This window comes from Salvelinus sp. IW2-2015, unplaced genomic scaffold (assembly GCF_002910315.2).
Source record: "Salvelinus sp. IW2-2015 unplaced genomic scaffold, ASM291031v2 Un_scaffold1069, whole genome shotgun sequence".
Lineage (NCBI taxonomy): Eukaryota > Metazoa > Chordata > Actinopteri > Salmoniformes > Salmonidae > Salvelinus > Salvelinus sp. IW2-2015.
Window position 1 is genome coordinate 261,879 of NW_019942715.1, and position 26,480 is coordinate 288,358.

Here is a 26,480-nt window from a genome sequence, read left to right on the forward strand (position 1 = left end):
TACGAGAAACAGTCACGGAAATTATATTCTCAGAACATGACTTTGGACTACAGTATTAGCCCTACCTCAATATAATCTCACAAGAAAAAGACAACAATTGTTCTCTTTCAAGTTTATTTAAGAAACCCCACAAATTATTTTCAAAAGCACAAATAAAAAGTCATTTTAGTTTGATTTAAACAATCTGAACACGCACCCTTCCCCATGGTGAAATACATTTGGCTGGAACATTCTCAAACTGCACAAATAACATACATAGTGATGTGTAGTAAATGTGCTTCTGTCATACACAGTGAAATGTAATACAACTAGGATACAGACAAGGGATTTGATTCAATCTGAAGCACCACACAAATTTAAAGACAATGTTACATGTCAGCTCAATTGGAAATTACCTTGAAATTGCGCTACGGCGTAGCTCTTCAGTGCTACGGATTGAATCAAGGTTATATTGCCCATTGATACACAGTCGAGTGAAAAAATAGGGTTGAAAAACATTTTCCAACCCAGGTGCATGTATTCCCCTGAGAACACTTTATTTTATAATACCAATCAAATGTGCACCTTTCAGCAGTCAGGGGATGTCAGATCTATAACTTATTGATGTTAAGAGACGGCAAGAAAATATAATAGAAATAGATCGCCAAAACACAGGTTATTATTCTGCAAAGGATATTCAATTCAAGGATTTTCCAGCATGTTGACAAGAGACAAAAAAAAAAATGACTATCAAAGATGATGTTCGGCAGGCTGCAAGAGGATGTGCTAGCTGTTGCGATTGGCTCTTGGCCGAAAATGTGTTACCCAATCGTATGCACCATCTAGCCTGTACGATTGTCATGTTTTCCATCTGCCTAGAGGAGCAGTGCATGGACAGCATTGTTGGACACAGGCTGAACGAAAGCACACACACAATTCCAGGGCAGTTATAAGAACACAGAAGTATGTAACGGGGGGGGTCTGAGCAATGATTAGGTGTCCCCAGGGGAGTGTAATGTCAGGTGACTCCARCTGAGCAGAGGACTGAGGACCAGGACATATTGAACAACACATACTGAATAGTTTGTGATTTGGCCGATTGGATTAAAATGGCCATGGGGATCTCAATCGTTGATCAGTGCCAGGATCATGCTGTGGGGGTGAAAGGAAGCGTGTGACAAGTGAAGAAATTACTTTAAAACAAAACTTAAGCTCAGGCTAAACAGAAGTTATCCTGTACTAAGCAATAAATAAAGGAGCAGTAAGATTAGCTATGTTAGTACTGTAACAGCGGCTAGCATATAGAATCCCAGACAGCAAGGGCCAGTCTCTTACCTGTACAGGTAGATGAAGAAGCAGAGCAGGTGGAAGCCGAGTTTGATCATGGACTCTTTCATGTGAGACTTTAGTTGTCCCCGGTTGTGGATCTCAGTGGGGTCAAACACCCCCATGTTTCCCATGGGCACCTTCCAAACCCTGTCAGATAAACAATAGGTAGACACAACACTCGAGACATTAGAACAACCATAGCATTGTAGGTAACAGCTTGGGTGTGGGCTATAGCTCTAAGAGTTGGGGAGTTTGTAAGGGGCTTACATGGACTAGGGTAGTTATAGTATTACTTGTGGGTGCTGGACTTCCTGCTGAGCAGGGGGCAGTATGTCAAGTTCAACAACATCACTTCCTCTGTGTATATCTACCGGTTCCCCAAAAGGAACTGTCATCTCTACAGTGCTATTATTCATATGCACCAATGACCTGAAAGGCTCTGATGGGAACTGGTTGGCAGTGAAATATGCAGACACCACCAGGCACCCTCAGATGACACACTGCATTTCCAAACAGATGTAAACAGGGTTCATGACTGGTGCAATAACTACCCCAAACTCAACAAAACTGCTTACTGAGTTCATGGGGAAGGCAGACTCAGTGAGCCACCTAGTCCTGATTGGTGAAAGATAAAGAGTGTTGAGTTGTAGGTACCTGGGAACCATCATGGACAGCACACCCTTTTAATGCCAAAACATCAAGAACATCAATAAAAAATACCAACCACGACTGTACCTCCTGAGCAGACAGACAACTGAACGTCAACACCTAGATACTCTCCAACTACTACACCTGCCATATAGAGTGTGCTGACTTTCTGTTTCCTGGCCTGGTACGGTGAGCAGTCAGTGGCTAATAAGGGTATCCCGGACTGTGAACCTGGGGTCCAAGCTCTACGGGCTGCAATGCAGGGGTCTTCAGAGCCACTATGATAAACAGGCAAGAGACAAGGCCAAGAGCATCATAGAGGACCCCACACACAATCTTGCGCAACGATTTGAGCTGCTGCCCTCCAGAAGGAGATTAAGGGTCCCACTGTTCAGTAAGAATAGGAGCAAGGCCTGCTAAACAGTGGGACATAGGACAGATGCAGGCCCAATACACTGTCGGACAGTAGAATGTGAAAATGTAAATGGGTGAATTGTATACTAACTTTCCAGTACCGCATGTAATACAGTTAAAACTTGTTTTTCAACTACTCCACAAATTTCTTGTTAACAAACTATAGTTTTGGCAAGTCAGTTAGGACATCTACTTTGTGCATGACAAGTAATTTTTCCAACAATTGTTTACAGACAGATTACTGTACTGTGATCTATTTACAGACAGATCACAATTCCAGTGGGTCAGCAGTTTACATACCGGTACACTAAGTTGACTGTGCCTTTAAACAGCTTGGRAAATTCCAGAAAATGATATAATGGCTTTAGAAGCTTCTGATAGGCTAATTGACATAATTTGAGTCAATTGGAGGTGTACCTGTGGATGTATTTCAAGGCCTACCTTCAAACTCAGTGCCTCTTTGCTTGACATGCTGGAGGAAACAGGTACAAAAGTATCAATATCCACAGTAAAACGAGTCCTATATCGACATAACCTGAAAGGCCGCTCAGCAAGGAAGAAGCCACTGCTCCAAAACAGCCATAAAAAAGGTCGTACTTTTTGGAGAAATGTCCTCTGGTCTGATGAAACAAAAATAGAACTGTTTGGCCATAATGACCATCGTTATGTTTGGAAGGAAAAGGGGGAGGCTTGCAAGCCGAAGAACACCGTCCCAACCGTGAAGCACAGGTTTGGCAGCAGCATATTGCTTTGCTGCAGGAGGGACTGGTGCACTTCACAAAATAGATGGCATCATGAGGCAGAAAAAGTATGTGGATATATTGAAGCAACATCAAGACATCAGTCAGGAAGTTAAAGCTTGGTCGCAAATGGGTCTTCCAAACGGACAATGACCCCAAGCATACTTCCAAAGTTGTGGCAAAATGGCTTAAGGACAACACAGTTAAGGTATTGGACTGGCCATCACAAAGCCCTGACCTCAATCCTATAGAATATTTGTGGGCAGAACTGACAAAGCGTGTGCGAGCAAGGAGGCCTACAAACCTGACTCAGTTACACCAGCTCTGTCAGGAGGAATGGGACAAAATTCACCCAACTTATTGTGGGAAGCTTGTGGAAGGCTACCCGAAACGCTTGACCCAAGTTAAACAATTTAAAGGCAATGCTACCAAATACTAATTGAGTGTATGTAAACTTCTGACCCACTGGGAATGTGATGAAAGAAATAAAAGCTGAAATAAATCATTCTCTACTACTTTTCTGACATTTCTTAAAATAAAGTGGTGATCCTAACTTGACATAAGAATTTTTACTGGCATTAAATGTCAGGAATTGTGGAAAAACTGAGTTTAAATGTATTTGCTAAGGTGTATGTAAACTTCCGACTTCAACTGTATATTGTGTTGTGTTTGTATGCTGACGTCGCGAAATGAATTTCAATGTAAATGTAAAGTAATAAAGTATATCTTATCGTAAGGTTTACAACACAGCCACTGATGACAGCTCTGAGTGGAACCCCTCACTCCTCAAACACAAAAGTGTCTTTACGGCTCACATAGGAAAAGAAGATCCCGTTGGTCATTAACATCCAGTTGTCATCACAAACAATAGGTACAACGTACTTACCTGTACATGTTCCAGGCGGCCACAGGCAGGTTGAGTAGGAAGACAAACCAGTGCAGGGAGACAAGCATCAGCACTGTTGCCAGGGCCTGGCCTACCAGCTCTGGTACAACCCACTGCAGATGCACATTATGAAAAGTATATGAGCACAAGCATACAGGACACAATAAATAAAAAACAATGGGCCACAGAGGTATAAGTCAGGAAGCTGAAAGTTACTAACTACATGTAGGGTAAATCCATTTGAATTTAATAACTTTTTGACTGCACACCTTTTGATTTGAACGAAACATTCCATACATAGGCCTATTTAACCATTGGAGAAGTGCTCAGAAAATGACTTTAGGAACCTGAATTCCAAACCATTCAYGAGATAAAAGGTGCTCAAAGTTAACCCATTTTGCATATCTCACCATTACCACCCCACCACACATTGTCGTCGTCACTGTAAAAGATAAACAGTTGAGATTTATATAATTTAAAACCTTACAAAACAGGGTTGTCAAATTGTTTGACAATTTCTAGATTTATTTTTATAATGTCCTTTAACATCAATTATCTAAAAATGCTATTCGCATATGTTGTACCTTAGACCCTATTTTACATAGTCTAAGATGTTTGTGTTGAATACAAGGTGGGTGTCATGTTTTGGCTGATAAATGTTCAAATATGGGAATCAAATTGAAATGTCAAATTTTGAATGGTACCACAAAGATGGTTGGAGGTCCACACATCAGAGAATGTTGACTTGAATGGGAATATATGTTGTTTTAAATTATACTGTCAATCATCCATAGGAAACCTATTGAAATCATAGAAATATAGATAATAGAATAGACATGACTAAGTTGACAGTCGACGATGGGCGGTCATCTTTGTGGTAGAAATTAGAAGTACAAATGTCAATTCATTTTAAATGTCAATAGTGTACCAGCTAAATTACAGTGGTCTGAAGGCTTGGTTCCATTCTATGAATTATATTTCTATGATTGAAATGACACCCCCCCTGTATTCAAGGGCATGTTGTGTCTCAACCAATGGCGGGCACAACACAAAAACCTCAGATGATGTGAAATAGGATAGGATATGAAGATTTTTTAAAACTTTTTTTGATAATTGATGTTCAAGGTTTCAAAATGACATTCTGTATTGCATACATATTTTTCAAATAAATAAAATAGTTTGACAACACTGTTTGTAAGCTTTTAAAATGATATCACACTAAACTATCTTTCTAGTGAAGAAGACATGGATGTCTCATGGTATGGTGGGGTACGCATAATTGGTAAACTCTTAGCACCTTTATCTCCTGAACCTTTTGGCAGTCAGGTCCAAAAAGTCACTTTCAGACCACTTTTTCCATGGACAACCATGTATGGAAAGTTTTACTTAAATCAAAAGGGATCCTGACTAAAAGTGATTTGAATTCAAATGGATTTAGGGATGGATCGACATTTATAGAATGGTTACCTGGGGGAAAATGGGGGAGGGTCATGCTTTTTCAATTAGTCAAGCGGAGGGTTTAGTGTTTTATTCAATCTAGTCCAGGGGAGGGTCATGTAATTTGTAATGGATTGAAATGTCAATATTTCTTTGTATTTTAGAAGTAGTTGCTTATTAGGCTATAAATCAATGTGTGCCCGATGCCGCCCCTCATCTCRGATTCTCCGCTGGGCACTCAATATCAAGTGCGCCTATAGTCTATTTAGTGTGTTCTCAATCAAACGATCCATAGCCTATAGGCTACGAAATGCATGCTCGAAAAGCACAGAGCAAAGTTATATTTCTAAGATAGCTGCTGGGATGGTGTAAATGAAACTAGGCTGCATTACACACTGCAATGGATAATCCAACCCTGAGCCCTGGCCTGCTCAGCTCTGCTCTTGGTAATCAAAAACATTTTTGTGTGCAGTTTAACCAATGGCTGTGCTGTGTAGGACTATGGGGGCAGTTCAGGAAATCAAAGTTGCCATCTACTTTTTGTTTTAATTATTATTTTGGGTACAGGGGAGGGTTGATTTTTTTACACTTTACTGAAGGTAGGGCCATCCATTTATTTCAGAGAGGTCCATTTTCTCCATGTAAACTTTATTTTAAATATCGTTCACTCCCTTAACCTATACCAACATTAACAAAATATKACGTTCTTTCTCATGTCTGCTCTGCACTCAGGTGCACAGCTTGTACTTATCATGAGTCCTGTAAAATACCACAGTAGGAGTCATAATACCCATGAAATCTAGCGGTCGAACAGGGAAACGGTTCCAAGAATTTTTCCACCATTCATTTTTCCCATAGGGGATTTTAGAAACACTTCAAATAAAGGCTGTTTCTCATGTAGGCTTACCCTTGAGTGACTTCTTGATAACTGTGTAAATCTCTCTAGGACAGGCCTGGGCAATTATTTTCCATGGAGGGCCACATTCGAATATATTTTAGCCATCGCAGGCCTAAATCATATTACAGGATTATACATCATGTGTATGACTGTTAACAGATATATCTACTGTAAATCACATCCAGATATGCTACTTATTTCACTTTTTTTTTTTTAAATGCACAGAAATAAACCACATCCATGTTCTCCTTTTGGTAGGCATTTTCATTATTAAACATGCAATGCACTACACGGAGGGAAAAGTACACTGTGCATTCAGCACCACGGACAGAACTCTTGTTAACGGGTATGTACAAAAACACAAGAAAGAGAGAGAGCTCAACATTACATTTCAACAACTCAATCAGTGTGGAGTGAAGTCTCTGATGGGCATTAACTACAGCAGTGCAGTCAGGTTTAGTTTCTGACATCGCTATGCGCAGGATTTCTGAGAGGTGCGAGTCAGTAAGAGATGATCTGTGCCTTGACTTGTTATATTTCATCACTGAAAATGTCTGTTCACATACATAGGTTGACCCAAACAGTACAAACATCTGAGCATGACTCCTAATCTTTGGAAAGTTTTGTTCATCGAGATATGCTTAGAACCTCGTCAGGGACAATGTTCTGAATAGTTCTCCAATCACTGCATCAGACTGAAGATCGATAAGCTCAAGTTGCAGGTCAGTGGAAGCGTTATCCACATTGAAGTTGAAAGGAAATCAACAGCATGTCATTTTCCAACATTTTAAATACTCAAAACGAGGAGAAAACTCACTGTTCAAAGCACGCAGCAGCGATGTATACTTCTCCCGCTGGTCATCTGATAGAGAACAGACTAGTAGTGTCGGAAGGTGGGCGAGATTGTTGGCTTCTACTTGGCAGGTCAGGAAGAGTAACTTTCTCTTGAAGGCTTTGACAAGGTTGTACATCTGATGTGCATAAAGGCCCTTCCCTTGTAGTTTGGAATTCAGTTCATTCATGAGGGCCATGATGTCCACAGTGAAGGCAAAAATCAGCCAACCATTCTTTATCTTGCAATTGATGGAAATCCACACATTTTCCTTTAATTTGCAAAAACTCAGCAATCTCCGACTTCAGGTCCCACACCCTTTTAAGCACCTTCCCCAAACTCAGCCATCTCACGTTTGTGTTTAAGGGGAAATCTGCATGATCCGACTCTGTCTCTTCCAACAGTGAGACAAATTGCCTGTGGTTTAAAGATTTTGCTCTTATGAAGTTTACCACTTTAGTGATTGCATCCACAACACGGCTCATTTTCAGAACACATTTACAGAGAACCTGCTGATGAATAATGCAATGCAGGAAAATAATGTTCTGAACTGGGTTCAGCTCAGCTACTTGATCTTGTATCATTTTCAAAAGGCCAACATTTTTTCCTGTGAAGTTTGGGCACACCGGTTAACTTTCTAAACTCAGTCCCAGCTTTGCCACACAATTATTAACCTCCTCCAATGAATCTTTCACTGTGGTTGTGCTCTTCATTGACTGCACCGAAGCAAGCTCCTATGCAATTTCAAAGTCTGGTGTTATGCCTCATAAGAATATCAACAACTGCGTCGTGTCACATGCATCACTGCTCTCATCCATTGGGGCGGCAGGGTATCCTAGTGGTTAGAGCGTTGGACTAGTAACCGAAAGGTTGCAAGTTCAAATCCCCGAGCTGACAAGGTACAAATCTGTCGTTCTGCCCCTGAACAGGCAGTTAACCCACTGTTCCTAGGCCGTCATTGAAAATAAGAATTTGTTCTTAACTGACTTGCCTAGTTAAATAAAGGTAAAAAAAAAAAAAAAAAAAAAATCCAGGGCCAAGGAGAAATAGGTGAAATCCTTTGCCTTGTCTTTCAACTGTTGTTCCTTATTCTCTGTGATGTACTCAACATGCCGTGTCACTGTTCGTCTTGACAGGGAAACATTTTCAAACAGCTTTCTTGTCGGGGCAAAGTATTGCTGCAGAGTCAATTAAACATTATTTAATGAATTCGCCCTCAGCGAATGGTTTGCTATGTTTAGCAATTGTGTAGGACAGTACTTAGCTAGCACTCGCAATTCCGTCGTTTGCTGAATGCAGTTTTGTTAAAAGTCCTTGCTGCTTTTGCAACTGAGAAAGCAACTATTTCGATGCATTTGCCCTCTGCTCAGAATACATATTCCTATATTTCTCTGCATGCTTCGTTTGGAAGTGTCGGGACAAGTTGTAGTCTTTCAAGACTGCGATGCTCTCCTTGCACACAGCTTTCCCTGATACCTCAAAGAAATATTTCGAAGTCCACTCTTGCTGTAACACCCTACATTCATTGTCTACTTTCTTTGAAAAACTCATTTTAGCGCAACTTCTAGCTAGCTACTATTTGTAACGTGTGTCAGTCTGTCAGTCACTGCCTGTCCTCGTGCAGTTGTTACTTATAAGTGCCTTCAAAATAAATGTCCCTCAAGCGGTCGGAGTTAAATCATTATGCTTTTAATTTGAATAACAAATACTTTACTAATCGCAAATTCTTTATGTGATCTGAGCCTGAGTCCGCGGGCCATATTGAATCAGGTCGCAGTTCGGCCTTTGCAAACGCCTGCTCTAGGATAAAGTTACTTTTATCAATATATTTGCCTGCATTTACCCCCCCAAAATGAAAGGCTAGTTAGCTGTTAATGTGGCTATCATGAAGAACTACAAATGCCATAATGATCTGGACGAGACTGCCGAATCAAGGCAAAATATAGGATCTCTAGATTAACTATCTAATGTTAGGTAAATATAGTAATGAATAAATTGGCTGAATTTCTTTAAATTGACAATTCTGTGAACTGTCTCATGCAAGTTTTAAATTGACACAGTACCTGTTAGCAAAGGTGTCAGCTTGCGATGGTCTACAGGTGCTTGCAGGGATTTGTAGTTTTGCATGATGTCTACTTTGATCTTAATTTGCATTTTCGAGTCAGAGTTAATGGAAAAKAATATATTGACAAATCACCTTGTCCGAGATAGAACATGGTTATCAAAACATCACGCCAGGGTAAGCCTACACGAAACACAGCACTTATTTTAAGTGTTTCATTTTTCACATAGGTGATTTTTAGATGGGTGGAAAACGATTGGAACCACTTTCCTGTTTGACCATTAGGTTATGGGTATTATATCACCTCCACTGTGGGGCTCTATGGCATTCCCATAGGCGGAAATCCCAGGGGGGACGGGGGGGACACGACCCCCCCATCCTGGGAAAAATATGATTTGTCCCCCCCAATCTATCACTGTAAACATAACTATGTAATTTCAATAATATTAWTAATACGCAATGAAAGCAGTTGTGCTGATTATAGACACTTAATAGCGCCTTTTTAAGTTTCAAAAGATTGCGACCACCCCTCCCTTTGCCTCACAATGGTTTGATCCACTGCCAGTTCTTTAGCTGGCAAGGTAATAGAGGGTTCGTATCTACTGTCTGAAAGGCACATGTACGTAACTGACGTGAGGTTAATCCAGTCAATTCGGCCATAGCAATGTTTACATTTTTATGTTGGCAGGGTTCACACACTAGCTGAATTTGCAGAGCTAGCGCGCAAACTAAAGCAAACATTAACTAGCAAGCTAGCTGATACCTATTCCATTAATGTGGCGTCGTCAAAGATGGAATCTTTGCTATCTTTAGTTTATTCCAAATCAGCAGCTGTAGTGCTTCAAAGTCCCTGTGATAAAGTTGGCGATAAACTGAAGTCCAAACTGAACTACAACTCTCTTTATACCATTGTCTAAATATATTTAATGGTCTCGTTGCAAAAGCTAAATTGTCGCTAGTGAACTTTTTTACATTATTTTTATTTCACCTTTTTTTTTTTTAAGATATGGCAAACACCACAGAAACGGAGTTGGTGCTCGCTAGCTTTACAAATTCAGCATGTTGTGAAGCCAGCCAATATGAAACAAACTATATTAAAATTAGAAAAGGTGTAGCATATGTTGTGTAAATGTGTGTGTGTGCAGCTAGACCGCCAGCCAGCCAGCCAGGTAGAAAAATGGCAGAAAAAAGTAAAAAGACGGACATCAGATATTTTTCAGTACACCAAAACGCAAAGTAAGACCTCTAGTAGCCTAATATCTCAAAGACGAGTTGATAAATGTTCATAAGAAAGAAGTGAAATGCTAATGGAATGTTTCACAATGATGTCATTAGGCAGAGCAGCAACAGATGGCACACAGACAGCAGAGTGGGGACAGATAGGCAGGGACAGACTGGCAGAGACAGGGAGTCTCAGGTAAGTTTGTTGAGTCTTTGTTTGGCAACATTATGAAAGGTTCTCAATTTTTTTTACTTGTAAAATAGGACATAATTTGGAAAATGCCATGGATACCCCCGCTTCAACTTAAACTGATGACTAAACTAAGATTTGTTATGGCAATTGATTGCTGTTGTGATTAATTGTGTAGTTGGGTACCGGTAGTTAGGAGTACGGCAAACACCTTATTTCTTTCTAGGAGACAGACTGAGTCAGTGAGGGTGGTGAAAGGGAAAGAGCCAGGGAGAGAGACTTCAGAGAACAATGTCACAGCCACGGCAGGACCAGGTGTCACCCTTGTTGCCAGCAGCACCAGTATGAGGGACAGTGGCACAGCATTGTCCAGTTACTCAGTGATGGCACAAAACCATATCAGCCACACCCACAATTTTTGAACCGCAAACTCTTGCCAACAGATGTTTACGTTTCAAGAGGCCCCAAAGCACAGAATGAAATTCTGAACATCATGGCCAATACATCATTCGGGCATTGCAGCTGAGATTAGATCTCTTCCGATTGTACATTTCATTAATTGTTGATGGTACTCAAGATGCTCTCGGTGCTGAACAGGAGAGTGTCTTTTTGCATTATGTTGACCATGACCTTGTCCCTCACGGGGTATTTTGGCTATACAGGGTGCGGAGACAACAGGCAGAGGCATTGCGAAAGTGGCAACTGAAGTGTTGTTGAGGCTCAATTTGCCCATGTCTGGCTTACGTGGGAGAGTTACGATGGTGCCTCAAACATGGCAGGAAAATACACAGGTGCACAGGCAATTGTGAGAAGGCAGCAGCCATTAGCCCTCTATGTCCATTGTGGAGCACACTGTGTAAATCTGATTACACAGGCTGGCTGCTCAGCCTCCCCACTGATCCGGGATTCTTCCTTTCTTGGGTCCATCAGTTAGGTTCCTCTATGCCAGTCAGGAAAGTTTAAGAGCATGTTTGAATCAATTGCCACGTCCAAAGAAACACATCTGCCCACCCGGAAACCCCTATGTCCAACAAGGTGGACTGTGCGGAATACTGCTATTAGAGCTGTGCTAGGCAGTATGGCGGTACTAAGCAGCCTAGAGGAGAGTAGTTTTAGTACATGACAGTACACGACAGTACACTTACAAATTATTTATTTCATGTTATTTTATTTAAAATTGCATACTTTGTGCGACATACTTGTCCATAGCTGCTGTTTGAAGAGTTGAGACACTGACTGAAGGATATTTTGTTTGATTTATTTGGGTTTTTCATTGAAGTAGTTATTTTGCTTTGAACTGTACTTATTTTAACTTTTGTTCTTGTTAAAGATATTGTAGTAGACTCAGGCCAGTGGCACATTTAATGACTATATAAACGTATCAGAAAAAGTCAAATTAAAAGGTCAATTCAATACGGAGACTAACTTTGTGATGGTTCTCAATGGAGATTATATTTTAGATGAGATCACACCATGTTCATTGTATTTATGAAAACTACACCCATACAGTGTACAGTACCATTGCTACCTACTGGCCTTTCTTGATATTGCTAGTTGTAAGTACGAATACCTGCATACATACTGGACTGGTAAGGAGCACTGCTATAACTATTATTAGTAGTAGTATTATAATGATTTAAACATTTGAACAAGTTGGTTAAACCCTTCAGTTAACTACTGTACCTATCAATTATTCAGTTGTAGGAATTATGGTTCCTCAATATACATTTAACATTTACAACGTAGGCTATGTGTTACAGCACTACTTTTGGTGTCCCCCTCAGAATTGCTCTTAGAGAAAATGTAATGTAATTGTCCCTCCAAGGTTGATATCAGATTTTTCGCCCTGGGCATCTCCACATCCTTTTTGGCAGTGGGAATTAGTCTGTCCTCTAGCGCAAATGCTCGCTGTCTAAACGAAAAACGCCTCACTTGTGATAGGGGTTTTGGAATGTTGAACGATATATAAACATTTCAATTTCTGACTAAACAGCAAGTATAGTGTAGAGAATCATTGTACCATCTAAACCGCTGTGAAATATATCTTCCATAACCAAAAATATTGTAATTTAATTTGTTTGAATGAAAATGGTGTACAAAACCTAAAGTAAAGACGCAAAAACGAAACGGTAGCACAGAATTCGCACATAAAACATATCTACCTCTTCTTAGACTTGCTTTCAATGAGAATGACAGAGCTATAACACACATTTCTATGGGAATTTGACCCAGTGGCCAACAAGTTACAWATTGCAGCTAACTTTCATATCAGCGACGAAAAAACACAAAAAAATACACTTACTGTACAGTTTATCAAAGTTACACCCTGCTGTGTTWAAAAAAAAAAAAAAATCCAATGGCGGGAGTTCGATTTAGCTCACCCGATTGACCCGGTAGGGGGCGTTTATCCGTGTAAAAAAATGATTGTATTCGTTTTGACCACAGGCTGCCTCCCGGCTTTGTGGAGTGGGTAACAAGGTGGGATATCTCGCTTTATTAGCGGGGTGCTCTGCCATATATAACAATTACTTAAAACGAAATCCGAAATTCAAGAACATTGGGAAACGTCGGCACACCAAAATGTGGCCCGGTGATGCTCGATTTGCGATTCACAAATGTATCTTTTGGAATTTGAAATAGTATTTCTTGCTGATGTGAAAGTTAAATCCCAAATGTTTCCAAAACCTTATCGCAAACGAGATTTTATGTTTCGAACCGTTAAAACAGTGTCGGGATTATAGTTTACAGTGAGCCAGTTATGGTCTACACATTTAACCGAAAGCCATAAAGGGAGGCTATGCCCCCTAGGTTCTCGAGAGCTAGCTAGCTGTGTGTACATGCAAAAATATATATTTGAAAGGAAATTACCCATGACAAGTGTGCTTACTCTGTTTAACTTCGAACAGCAGGCTCGAGCATTGATGTAGTCACATTCTAGATCGGAGAGGGTAATTACCTATTCATGAAGTTAAGGTATGTAAACTGTCTGGGCAGAGATGTATAAGGCTAACGTTTAGCTATACAGTAACAGTTTCTCTATATTCTGAATGTCAGCTAACTCAAGCGAGGACGCCATTGAATACTTAGGAATGTGTGAGTAACTAGGACTGACGGTCTGTTTAACCACTGAACTTTTGCTAGGAAAAAACAAGCAGCAGACACTGCATCTAAAATATGTCAACACTGCTGTTGACAGCCAGAATATCGACATTTTAAAATGCAAAGGACGAACAGGGCGTTGGCTAACTGGCCCTTGCTGGCTAGTTCGCTAACGYCCGTTTATCAAGACAGAGCACTACGGATTGGATTGATACGTTTGATCATGCTTAAACCACGGCCAACGTTAACTAGCACTTGTCTGCCACAGACAGGTACCCACAAAGCACGAGCGCCAAAACGTATTGATTGTAACAAAGGATAGTAATAGAGATCCAAATACACAACGTATTAGCTAATGTTCAAGAAAAGGATACGAAGTACACCGCCAGAAAAATCAGAGCACAGCAGTCGACCAGCGATAGAATGAACACAGCCGCCTCCATCTTTCGTCTTCCGCATTCACTGCTATTTCCGGGTATTTTGAAATTGGTGCAAAGGGTCAGGTTTTAACTATACTGCCACCTCTCGTACTGTAGTAGATCGTTTGGAAGGGGGTGGAGCGCCGCAAATTGAAGACCATACTTAGTCATTGTTCTCCCTCTTTACGTCTGGTCACCTTTGAGTGATGGGTCACCTTTGTTTGATACTGTTTTCCTTGATGTATTTGGCGTGGGCTACAGCCAAACAGTAGCCTGTGATGAGTTTGGTTAATACATCGGGAATTCGTAAACGCAATCCTCTGTCTGAACATTTGTTCATTTAGGATCTAGCCAGGTCATTACAGTATTTTTACTGACCAGAATATAACGTATTTTTTCTGACCACCATACGACCAGTTGGTCATAATTGTGACCACTATATTATGCAGCCTACTGGTCATAACCACCTGACTACTGCTTATAACCTACACTTTTTTTCTAAGAGTGTACTGTAAAATGTATTGCTGAGGATAAAGTTGGGTATTGAAAACATTGTTCATTACATTTCTATTTGTTTCCATAGTCACCAATTAAAGTTAACCAGCAACATATTCTTACATTTTAAATGGATCAAACAATGGCAAAAACAAATCTACATCACAATTTTTTGCACATCTGCATACAGTAATTGTTTCAAAATTCACCCACAGATATTACATGAATATAAAGACTGGGACACATATAAAAGTCCCATTGTCTTATTTGATTAATGATTGATAAGCATGGTTTGATGGGGCAGAGCCTCACAAGGTCTTCTGAGCACAGAAGGCAATCTGGAGCATAGTGGCTCTCTTGAAGAGTCATGTGATGTGTCAGATCTGCAATGAAGAGAATCAGCTCATTACATCTGTATCAATTTGAGATTTTAAAAGAAAACTAGAAAAGGACATTCTTGAAGAAACTTTGTGGAATCCGCTGCCTATAGGTATTTCCATGGTGCTAGTTGACACATTTTGTGGCAGTTATAGCTTAAAGATGTCTTTAAAAAAAGAGCAAGATGCTCATATACATAGTTTGCACCCTTCTACACCACTGCGGTCAGGGTCATATTTTAGGACTTTCCAGCAACAGATCAACCTACTGAGTTTTCTGGCTTTTCATGGCACTTACTGTAAGCATAAAAAGAGAAGAAAATAAATTAATGATAGGCATAATGTGGGCATGCAGGACATTGTCGCAACTTTACCTTCAGTAATCTGATGACTTATTTATTTAATCCACTAACTATGTTGAATTGTTACCCGATTAAATTAATCATGTAACAATTAACTCATTAGGATTTGGGGCACCATGGAATAAATTGTTTAAAGAGTTACCATCTCCCGAATTAAACTCTATAAGGTACAGTTGAAGTCGGAAGTTTACATACACTTAGGTTGGAGTCATTAAAACTCGTTTTTCAACCACTCCACACATTTCTTGTTAACAAATTACAGTTTTGGCAAGTCGGTTAGGGCAACTACTTTGTGCATGACACAAGTAATTTTTCCAACAATTGTTTACAGATAGATTATTTCACTTATAATTCACTGTATCACAATTCCAGTGGGTCAGTTTACATACACTAAGTTGACTGTGCCAGCTTGGAAAATTCCAGAAAATGATGTCATGGCTTTAGAAGCTTCTGATAGGCTAATTGACATCATTTGAGTCAATTGGAGGTGTACCTGTGGGTGTATTTCAAGGCCTACCTTCAAACTCAGTGCCTCTTTGCTTGACATCATGGGAAAATCAAACTAAATCATCCAAGACCTCAGAAAAAATTTGTAGACCTCCACAAGTCTGGTTCATCCTTGGGAGCAATTTCCAAATGCCTGAAGGTACCACTTTCATCTGCACAAACAATAGTACACAAGTATAAACCCCATGGAACCCCGCAGCCATCATACCGCTCAGGAAGGAGACGCGTTCTGTCTCCTAGAGATGAATGTACTTTGGTGCGAAAAGTGCAAATCAATCCCAGAACAACAGCAAAGGACCTTGTGAAGATCCTGGAGGAAACAGGCACAAAAGTATCTATATCCACAGTAAAACGAGTCCTCTATCGACATAACCTGAAAGGCCGCTCAGCAAGGAAGAAGCCACTGCTCCAAAACCGCCATAAAAAAGCTAGACTACGGTTTGTAACTGCACATGGGGACAAAGATCGTACTTTTTGGAGAAATGTCGTCTGGTCTGATGAAACAAATATAGAACTATATGGCCATAATGACCATCGTTATGTTTGGAGGAAAAAGGGGGAGGCTTGCAAGCAGAAGAACACCATCCCAACCATGAAGCATGAGGGTGGCAGCAGCATATTGTGGGGGTGCTTTGCTGCAGGAGGGACTGGTGCACTTCACAAAATAGATGGCATCATGAGGAAGACAAATTATGTGGATATATTGAAGCAACATCTCAAGACATCAGTCAGGAAGTTAAAGCTTGGTCGCAAATGGGTCTTCCAAATGGACAATGACCCCAAGCATACTTCCAAAGTTGTGGCAAAATGGCTTAAGGACAACAAAGTCAAGGTATTGGAGTAGCCTTCACAAAGCCCTGACCTCAATCCTATAGAACATTTGTGGGCAGAACTGAAGAATTGTGTGTGAGCAAGGAGGCCTACAAGCCTGATTCAGTTACATCAGCTCTGTCAGGAGGAATGGGCCAAAATTCACCCAACTTCTTGTGGGAAGCTTGTGGAAGGCTACCCAAAGCATTTGACCCAAGTTAAACAATTTAAAGGCAACGCTACCAAATACTCATTGACTGTATGTCAACTTCTGACCCACTGGGAATGTGATGAAAGAAATAAAAGCTGAAATAAATAATTCTCTCTACTATAATTCTGACATTTCACATTCTTAAAATAAAGTGGTGATCCTAACTGACCTAAGACAGGGAATTTTTACTAGGATTAAATATCAGGAATTGTGAAAAACTGAGTTTAAATGTATTTGGCTAAGGTGTATGTAAACTTCTGACTTCAACTGTATATATCTATTTCATCGATAAACAGTCACCTTATTAATCATTACCTCTTATCATATTCATAATTCTGAACCTCCTCCTCGTGTTGATTATTCAGGGTTCAGGATTCTGACCACTATGGACATGAGCTTCAGCTTTTCGTCTCTCTGGTCTAAAGGAAGATTAGTTTATTTCTTCACCTCGTGTTGAGGTTCAAAGTTCCAACCATTTCAGACGTGTAGCGATTGCTCCACTCTAATGTGAATTTCATTACCAAGACTTGTTATGCACACTGGCCAAAGGGACGGCTCCTTCCGTCTGACACGCTCTTCTGACCTCACTCAGGGTGTGGCTAATTAATGTGCAACGGGTATGATTAGAAGTTATCTCTTATGACTCCTAAAATCAAATCCCTATCTTAACAAAGATACTTTCATCATTGTTCATATCATATGCACAAGGTATTGGATGGAAACTTGACAGATAAAGGGGGTTTCCTTTCCAAGTTACAGAATTTCATCCATACAGTTTTTAACGACATCACACAATGAAAAACAATATGACATTAGTTTTCTACATTTCCCCACTGACTATTCCCAACATTCTTTATGTTAGAATTATTGTTCCATTATCCACTTTTTGGACATTAGAGTTTTGGGTGGGCAAAAGTCTCTGGAGACAAAGGGACATTCCTTTAGCCAATACTGGAGGGTAGAGAGAGAGTCCTCTATTGCTTAATTTACGACCGGGTGTGGCGGTATCATCAAAACACCCACACCAGTTCCATCCTCCCCTCTGCGGGTGGGAGAAGGTCTGGTTATTGTCAGCCATTTCCAAGCTGATCTGACCCATTGTGATCCTCACAAGACAGTCATGACAACACGACAGAACAGTAACGCACAGTAAAATATCTTTAACAGAATCAACAAAAAGTCGTAGCAAAGGCATGTTTGCTCCTCTGTCCCTTCATATTGAAGTGGGAATTTAATGAATTAGTCATCAATCTGAAACATTTTAAGAAAGAGGATATCAACATTAGACAGAAGTTGGATAATGACAATTTTTAACCCATTTTAAATGGTAAAGTTTTGCTTAATCCTAATACATGTTGTGATATTCATACAACCTTTTAGAAACACACACTCCATAATCCTGAGGACATTGTCCCTGACAGAGGTTCCCCCAATTGAGGACAGCTTGGCAGTCTTAAAAAAAGAAAGCTACATGTAAAAATGTAAGTATGTGTAAAGAGGCAATAAGGAGACAACAACATTATCTTGTTCAAAAGTTGTCTGACATATCATTTCTGCAACAAACATTGTTAGAAATGGGTGTTATTGGCAAATCTCTTCCTCTTTTCTGCAACTGCGCACGTACGTATGTGAGTTTAAGTGAGCGACAGGGAGAATGAGCAAGAGAGAAGAGGAAGAATCTTTACATGACTCACCGAGGTAGGTGTCTTGTTGAATCAGGACACAAGGGTTTTGCACCTGAAAAAAAAAGGAGAGATAAAATAGGATTTGATTTGCTTTACAAAGTTATTCTATTAGAAGTAGTGCTATATCAATTGGATCTACCTACACTACACTCTTAGTGTTCCAAAAGGGTTCTTCGGCTGCCCCCATAGGTGCACCCTTTGAAGAACCCTTTTTGGCTCCAGGTAGAACCCTTTGGGGTTCCATGTAGACTCCTCTGCGGAAAGGGTTCTACATGGAACCAATAGGTTCTATCTGGAACCAAAAAGGGTTTTTCAAAGGGTTATCCTATGAGGACAGCCAATTAACTCTTTTAGGTTCGAGATACCACCTTTTTTAAAATGTGCAAATCAACTCAGCCAAATCTCAGAGTTCTATTTAACCAGGTCAGCAACAACACAGCTGCTGTTAACATTATTATCTAGCTAGCTTGCTTGTCCAAAGTCCAGCAGTTAACCTCCGTAGCTAGCTAACACCAGTCAGCTAGCTAGCTAACAAAAAGGCAAAGAAAGGGCGTTTGSTATATTTGTTTATGGAAGGTTTGTTACACAAATAACTTCAGCCATTAGCTAGCTAGCTAGAGCCAAACAACAACTGCTGACCTTGACTCAGAAGCTAGATAACGTTAGTTTACATCCAAATGCCAGTCCTACATTTTTGTAACACTACTAGTAGCTAGCTACTCCATAGACCAAGTTACAGTAAGAGCTAGCTAACTTAGCCACATTTCACTGTCAGACAGGACACTACTCAAACTGCTGAGAAAACAAATTGCTTGCTAATGACATTAACAGCGCCTCTGGCTCTGTTGTGCACTGACTGCAGTGTGCAAATGCGTGTTTGGTAGCATAAAACACTCACCAGTTTAACATCCATAACATCTGTCTTAGCTCTTATTGCAGGACTTTGACTGTGGGAAATCACCTTTCCAATCAGTCTATTATGTGTATTGGCCATTCATACTGCTCTCTGCAGCCTAACCTATGAATTGTGGACCCGTGAAATGGGGTATCCGCCTACTTAGTGACACTCACAGAACACAACTGTGTAGAGTTTACCACAAATATTAACGTCTTAGCTCTTATTGTGCTGAAAAACACCAATTAGTATAACAAAGAGAAACAAAATAATCATAGCAGAGTGTATCCACAACATACACACATGAAGAGTAAGAAATATGTACTCACATTTCCGAAGGACGCACATTGGCCTTGGCAAAAACAAAGAATGCTAACTAAAGGAAATCACAGGAGATGACTGGAACTTATAACTTTTCTCTAGTTACTTCCTTCTCCTCAGAGCTGGAGATCGCTCAGCATGCTCTGCTCCACTTTTCTACAAGCAAGGTGACACAGTGAGAGGGACATTTTTGGAGAAAGTGGATCCCTGCCGTTTGGCTGTAGTCTCAGGCTGGGTAGAAAATGATTTTGGTACTGTTAAATCTGTAAAGGTAGCTCGAAGTGGACTTGTGACGTTTTTCTGTCCAGAGGGAGCGAATGTCTTGCTTCACGTGACTAGGGACAAGACCTGTGACTTGCTTTGCTTTTCGGAGCAGGAAGCCTTTGAAAGGAGTGATTACTGGGGTGGCRTTGAGGTGGAGAAACTGAAATGGAAAGTTCTCTGTGTCTGTGACGCCCTCTGATTGGTACGACGCAGACCCGATGGTGAGCGTGGTGAAACTGAGAAGACATTGTCTGTCCTTTTGAGTTTGGAAGCAGAATCTTTACCTGATAAAGTCATGTTAGGATATGTCAGTTATTCAGTCAGTCCAAATAACTTGTGCCGAAACCACTAAGGTGTTTCAGATGCCAAGCTTACGGTCATGTTGCAGCAGTGTGTAGGAGAGAGATTAGGAGATGTGAGAAGTGTGCAGGAGGGCATGGGACGAACGAATTTGTAGTATCGGTGGAAAAAACTGTGTCAATTGTGGGGGTGCCCATGTTGCTGGGGATCAGAAGTGCCCGGTGTGGGAGAGAGAAAGGTTGAGGTTGCCAGGGTCAGAGTAGAACAGAAGGTGTCGTATACTGAGGCAGTGAAGAGAGTTGAGGATGATTGGTCAAGGGTGAGTAGTAGGCCTAGGCCAATACAGAGTAATACAAATGTGTTTGTCAGTAAGTTTTGCTTCTTAGCGTTCATTGCCATGGTTATCAGCTGCAGAGAAGTACTTGGGTGTACAAGGTTTTACTGCAGAAGAGTTTCGAGGTGTATTGAACGAAATAGTCCCTTTCTCCCAGTCCGTTGGCCTGGTKTAGGATCAGTTAGGGACAAAGTAGTGGAATGGGGTGGGGATTTAGATTTGTATTAAATAGTGGTGTATATACAGTACCATTTAAAAGTTTGGAAACACCTACTCATTCAAGGGTTTTTCTTTATTTTTACTGTGTTCTACATTGTAGACATCAAAACTACAAAATTACACAAAGGGAATCATGTGGTAAACAAAAAAGTGTTAAATATGTTATWTTTTAGATTCTTCAAAGTAGCAACTCTTTGTCTTGTGGACAGCTTTGCACATGCTTGGCATTCTCTCAACCAGCTTCATGAGGTAGTCACCTGGATTTCTTTTCCAACAGTCTTGAAGGAGATCCCACATATGCTGAGCACTTGTTGGCTGCTTTTCCTTCACTCTGCGGTCCAACTTATTCCAAACCATCTCAATTGCGTTGAGGTCGGGTGATTGTAGAGGCCAGGTCATCTGATGCAGCACTCTATCACTCTACTTCTTCGTCAAATAGCCCTTACACAGCCTGGAGGTGTGCTTTGGGTTGAAAAACAAATGATAGTCCCACTAAGCACAAAACAGATGGGATGGCGTATCGCTGCAGAATGCTGTGGTAGCCATGCTGGTTAAGTGTGCCTTGAATTCTAAATAAAGCAAAGCACTCCCACACCATCACACCTCCTCCTCCATGCTTCACAGTGGGAACCACACATGCAGAGATCATCCGTTCACCAACTCTGCATCTCATAAAGACATGGCGGTTGGAACAAAAAATCTCAAATTTGGACTCATCAGACCAAAGGACAGATTTCCACCGGTCTAATTTCCATTGCTCGTGTTTCTTGGCCCAAGCAATTTTCTTCTTCTTATTGGTGTCCTTTAGTAGTGGTTTCTTTCAGCAATTTGAACACGAATGCCTGATTCACACAGTCTCCTCTGAAAAGTTGATGTTGAGATGTGTCTGTTTCTTGAACTCTGAAGCATTTATTTGGGCTGCAATCTGAGGTGCAGTTAATTGCCGATTTCTGAGGCTGGTAACTCTAATGAACTTATCCTCTGTAGCAGAGGTAACTCTGGATCCTCCTTTCCTGTGGCGGTCCACATGAGAGCCAGTTTCATCATAGCGCTTGATGGTTTTAGCGACTGCACCTGAAAAACTTTCAAAGTTCTTGACATTTTCCGGATTGACTGACCTTCATGCCTTAAAGTAATGATGGACTTTCATTTCTCTTTGCTTATTTGAGCTGTTCTTGCCATAATATGGACTTGGTCTTTTACTAAATAGGGCTGTCTTCTGTATACCAACCCTACCTTGTCACAACACAACTGATGGGCTCAAACGCATTAATAAAGAAAGAAATTCCATAAATGAACTTTTAACAAGGCATACCTGTTAATTGAAATGCATTCCAGGTGACTACCTCATGAAGCTGGTTGACTGGTACTATGCGTGTAGGGTTAGTTGGTGGTGCAGTATTTTCCTTTCCCCCTTTCTTTTTTATTGTTTTATCACAAAATGTAAGTGATTGACCACACACTACCGCACAGTAGGTGGCGGTATGCACAATCAAAATGTGCGAAYGCCATGATACCAAAGAAGAATATCATATATACCTTATATATACCTCATATATACCATATACCTTATGATATCATGATATCATAAGGTGAATGCACCAATTTGTAAGTCGCTCTGGATAAGAGMGTCTGCTAAATGACTTAAATGTAAATGTAAATGTAAAGAAGAAGTACACATAAGGCTTTGCATTTAGTCCAAAAAGTGTATTCCTATGCTGTTTTTTGCATATTACTTTAGTGCCTTGTTGCATACATATGCATATTTTTTAATTTCTTTTCACTCTGTTAAATCAGCATTGTGGAGTCAGTATAATGTTGTTTTATTTACTTGGCAACAATAAAATCACCAATGGTCTCATGGTGAAGCTGTTTCCTTCCTGTCCTGCAGCTCAGATCAGAAGGACGACTGCATTTTTGATGTGTCTCAGTGGTTTAATACATTATCCACAGCATAATTATTAACGTCACCATGCATAAAGATATGTTCAATGTCTGATTTGTTATTCTTACCCATCAACAAATCACTGCACTTCTTTATGAGGCTTTCGAAAAGCTCCTTTGTCTTTGTAGTTGAATCTTTGCTTGAAATTCTATACTTGACTGAGAGAACTTACAGATGTTGTATGTTTGGGGGACAGAGGAAGGGGTAGTTATAAAAAAATCATGTCAACCCCTATTATTTCATACAGAGTGAGTCTATATAACGTATGTGATTTGTTAAGCCAAATATTACTTCTGAACTCATTTAGGCTTGCCTAAAGAAATGGGGGAATACTTATGAAATGACTATATTTGAGTTATTTAATTTGTAGAATTTGTAGAATTTTCTTTTCTCTTTAACATTATGGAGTATTTTGTGTATATCAATGACAAAAAATGCAATTAAATCTATTTCAATCCCACTTTGTAACTCACATTTTTGTTTTTTTGTTCAAGGGGGTGTAGACTTTCTATATACACTACTGTTCAAAAGTTTGGGGTCACTTAGAAATGTCCTTGTTTGTTTTGCAAATGTTTTGTCCATTAAAATTACATCAAATTGATCAGAAATACATTGTAGTCATTGTTAATATTGTAAATGACTATTGTAGCTGGAAATTTCAGATTTTTTAATGAAATATCTACATAGGTGTACAGAGGCCCATTATCAGCAACCATCACTCCTGTGTTCCAATGGCACGTTGTGTTAGCTAATCCAAGTTTATCATTTTAAAAGGCTAATTGATCATTAGAAAACACTTTTGCAATTATGTTAGCACAGCTGAAAACTGTCGTCCTGATTAAAGAAGCAATAAAACTGGCCTTCTTTAGATTAGTTGAGTATCTAGAGCATCAGCATTTGTGGGTTCGATAACAGGCTCAAAATGTCCAGAAACAAAGAACTGCCTTCTGAAACTCGTCAGTTTAGTCTTGTTCTGCGAAATGAAGGCAATTCCATGAGAGAAATTGCCAAGAAACTGAAGATCTCGTACAATGCTGTGTACTACTCCCTTCACAGAACAGCGCAAACTGGCTCTAACCAGAATAGAAAGAGGAGTGGGAGGCCCCGGTGCACAACTGAGCAAGAGGACAGGTATATTAGTGTCTAGTAAGTCCTCAACTGGCAGCTTTATTAAATAGTACCTGCAAAACACCAGTCAATATAGTTTCAGCTTTGTGAACAAGGAGAGAGTTTGCTCTCTGAAAGGTTTCTTCAGCCATTGCCTGTATATCGGTCTCAAAACACAGGTTGGTCACACAATCTTTCTATTTCCCACACTCTATCTAGACAGTCATAATGTTTGGCTACTTTTCACTCTCATATGCATCACAAATGCCATCGTAACATTTATATCAATGAATACCTGTCACAGTAGTACAAATATTAGACTGTGATTGCATGGCTTGATTAAATGTTTTATTAGTAAAGTGAATGGTGAAATTTCCTGCCACCACACCCATTCTCCATTACTCTTTAGTGTATTTTGGAGGTCAGAGAATCCATTGCAGAGTAGTATGGAGCCTTGCTTGAGTTACAAAGTAAATGTAACTTGAGAATAGAAATTACACATGGCGGTGCCAAAGTTGCAGGTATTGGTACTGCTTTGTTTATTGCTGGCAACTATAAGCATACTGGGATATAATGTCCAGCTAGAGGCCAATGAAGCTATGGCCTTTGCTCTGGGCTCATTCAACCAAAAATCTAATGAGGAGTATCTCTACAAAGTTCTTCACTTCAAGTACAAACTGCTTCAGGTGAGCTCGCCAGAGTTTCCCCTAAAATTGGGAGTGTATGCTGAGCACACACTTTTTGGTTGTAATGGTTATAGAAATTGTGTAAGGTTCTGCTGTTTGTGTTTTCCATTGGTCATGCTGTAATGATAATGGTTGTCAGCGATAGCTGTAGCCTACTGTATGTTGTTGTCTAATGTATGATTSTTCCTGAACCAATTAACTTTTTCTTGTCATTAATGCAAATTATGATTGGAAAGGAATTCATCTTGAATGCACGGATCAGACTAACCAATTGCAAAAAGGGAGAGGTGCAGAAAGATAGTGTCACGCCCTGACCGTAGAGAGCTTTTTATGTCTCTATTTTGGTTTGGTCAGGGTGTGATTTGGGTGGGCATTCTATGTTCCTTTTTCTATGTTTTGTATTTCTTTGTTTTTGCCGGGTATGGTTCTCAATCAGGGACAGCTGTCTATCATTGTATCTGATTGGGAACCATACTTTGGTAGCTTTTCCCCACCTATGCTTTGTGGGTAGTTGTTTTCTGTTTAGTGTTTAGCACCTGACAGGACTGTTTCGGTTTCGTTTCTCACTTTGTTATTTTTGTTCTAGTGTTCAGTGTAAATAAAAATCATGAACACTTACCACGCTGCGCTTTGGTCCGATTCCTCATCCGCCGACGACATCCGTTACAGATAGTCCCTCTGGCACTGATAAGGCAATGGTAAAATCTAAGGTAAAGTGTTTATCACTGCAAAGATTACTCAATTATAATAGCACCAGACTAACACAGTAATAGCCTATAGGACAACATAAATAACAACTTTACTTGACACCCAGCATCATAACACGTTATGACACGGTCATAACCATGTCATAACAGCTGACATAACTTGTCATAACCTGTCATAATATGGCCATAACACTGACACATATATTTAAACCTGTTGTGACAATATTAGGTTGTTTTATGGATGGTTATGACACCTACATAAGACTGTCAAAACTCACAAAACCTACCACACAAGACAAACCTTTCCATTTCCATTTTCCATTTGAGTCATTTAGCAGACGCCGTTATCCAGAGCGACTTCCATTACACCATAGCCTACTTGTCAATATTATGTTTGTTATATAACATTTACTGAAATTGACCATATTAATGTATTATTGTAATTATGCCTAAATTGATGTCWGACATGCACCTACCCTAATGCTCTTTTGCTGGGATGAATGCAGGAGCAGATTTCAGAAGCAGGACAAGACACCCTTTTTTTGACTGATGACTGACATAAGGGCATGTACGTGATAGGCCTATATGATTATGATGGTCATAATGCTTCTTGACAGTGTCATAAAGTGTATTTTCTTAGTCCAAGTAAAGTGACATCGGATGGTCATAAAGCTTCTTGACAGTATCATAAAGTGTATTGTCTTAGTCCAAGTGAAGTGGCACAGGATGGTCATAATGCTTCATGACAGTGTATTTTCTACAAGTTATTTAAGATATGATGAAAAAAAAACATGACTGTAAAGAATTCATTACAAGAACAACAAAGGACTTAAGAAACACATTTTCAAACAAAAGGAAACTTCTTGGCAGGGAAAAAATAAATTTGAATAAATGTGGGTTTTGACACTCTTATGTAGGTGTCATAACCAAACATAAAATAACGCAATATATGTCATGACAGTGATATGACAGGTAATGTCAGCTGTTATGCCATATTATGACAGGGTTATGACTGTCATAACATGTTATGAAGCTGGGTGTCAAGGAAAGTGTTACCTAACAATAGGCTAATTAGTATGAAAGAATTATGTTGTAATGCAT

The 26,480-nt window shown here is 40.0% G+C and overlaps 1 protein-coding gene across 5 annotated transcripts; it reads right to left on the minus strand.

Annotated features, from left to right (window-relative positions):
- Positions 1-97: 97 nt before the first annotated feature.
- On the minus strand, positions 98-14,213 carry LOC112069660 (protein cornichon homolog 4). 5 transcript variants are annotated; one of them, XM_024137018.2, is made up of 5 exons: positions 14,110-14,213; positions 13,524-13,592; positions 3,997-4,109; positions 1,315-1,455; positions 98-1,131 (listed from the first exon to the last, which is right to left on the minus strand). In XM_024137018.2, exons 1-5 carry the CDS (start codon positions 14,176-14,178, stop codon positions 1,104-1,106), a joined length of 420 nt encoding a protein of 139 aa, XP_023992786.1. In that variant the 5' UTR covers positions 14,179-14,213; the 3' UTR covers positions 98-1,103. The 5 variants fall into 5 exon arrangements, with proteins under 5 accessions (XP_023992786.1, XP_023992790.1, XP_070294744.1 ...); XM_024137022.2 differs by having other exon boundaries at positions 13,505-13,592; positions 14,110-14,187; XM_070438643.1 differs by lacking the exon at positions 13,524-13,592 and adding an exon at positions 9,227-9,305 and having other exon boundaries at positions 14,110-14,175.
- Positions 14,214-26,480: the final 12,267 nt, after the last annotated feature.

Coding starts and splice junctions, on each gene's coding strand:
- LOC112069660 (XM_024137018.2), bottom strand. CDS start 14,178: ATGGAGGCGGCTGTGTTCATTCTATCGCTGGTCGACTGCTGTGCTCTG. Junction 4,110..13,523: donor GCTGTTCGAAGTTAAACAGA/GTAAGCACACTT, acceptor GTGCATCTGCAG/TGGGTTGTACCAGAGCTGGT. Junction 1,456..3,996: donor GCCGCCTGGAACATGTACAG/GTAAGTACGTTG, acceptor TTTATCTGACAG/GGTTTGGAAGGTGCCCATGG.